Raw genomic sequence first — 340 nt, forward strand, 5'->3', positions numbered from 1 at the left:
TGCTCCCGCTGCCTCTGCTGCTCCAGCTCCCGCTGCCGCTTGGCGGCCAGCATCTCCTGCTGCTGCTGCGGGAAGGCGGACAGGTGAGCCAGGCCCGGCGGGGCGGGGTCTGGGCGGCCCCCCGCGCCCCCTCGCTCACCTTGAGGTGCTTCTGCAGCTGGACCTCATGCTGCCGCGTCAGGTGGTCGTGCTGCTTCTGGAACTCGGCGAACAGGAGCTGCTTCTGCAGCTGCTGCTGCTGCTTCAGCGCCAGAAGCTCCTGCTGCAGCTGCTGCTCCCGCAGCGCGGGGTCCACCGAGCCCGCCAGAGCCCCCTGCAGCTCCACGGGGCTGGGGCTGCC

The 340-nt window shown here is 71.8% G+C and overlaps 1 protein-coding gene across 1 annotated transcript in view; it reads right to left on the reverse strand.

The window, feature by feature from the left end:
- The window catches only part of HDAC5 (histone deacetylase 5), a 21613-nt gene that overhangs the window by 16218 nt on the left and 5055 nt on the right, over positions 1–340 (reverse strand). Inside the window, 2 exon segments of the mRNA XM_021710202.1 lie at positions 1–65; positions 140–335. The exon segment at positions 1–65 is cut by the window's left edge and continues 19 nt beyond it. Of these exon segments, the coding sequence (XP_021565877.1) occupies positions 1–65; positions 140–335 (261 nt within the window).

This window comes from Carlito syrichta, unplaced genomic scaffold (assembly GCF_000164805.1).
Source record: "Carlito syrichta isolate Samal-C Ts95f unplaced genomic scaffold, Tarsius_syrichta-2.0.1 Scaffold288286, whole genome shotgun sequence".
In the NCBI taxonomy this organism is placed as follows: Eukaryota; Metazoa; Chordata; class Mammalia; order Primates; family Tarsiidae; genus Carlito; species Carlito syrichta.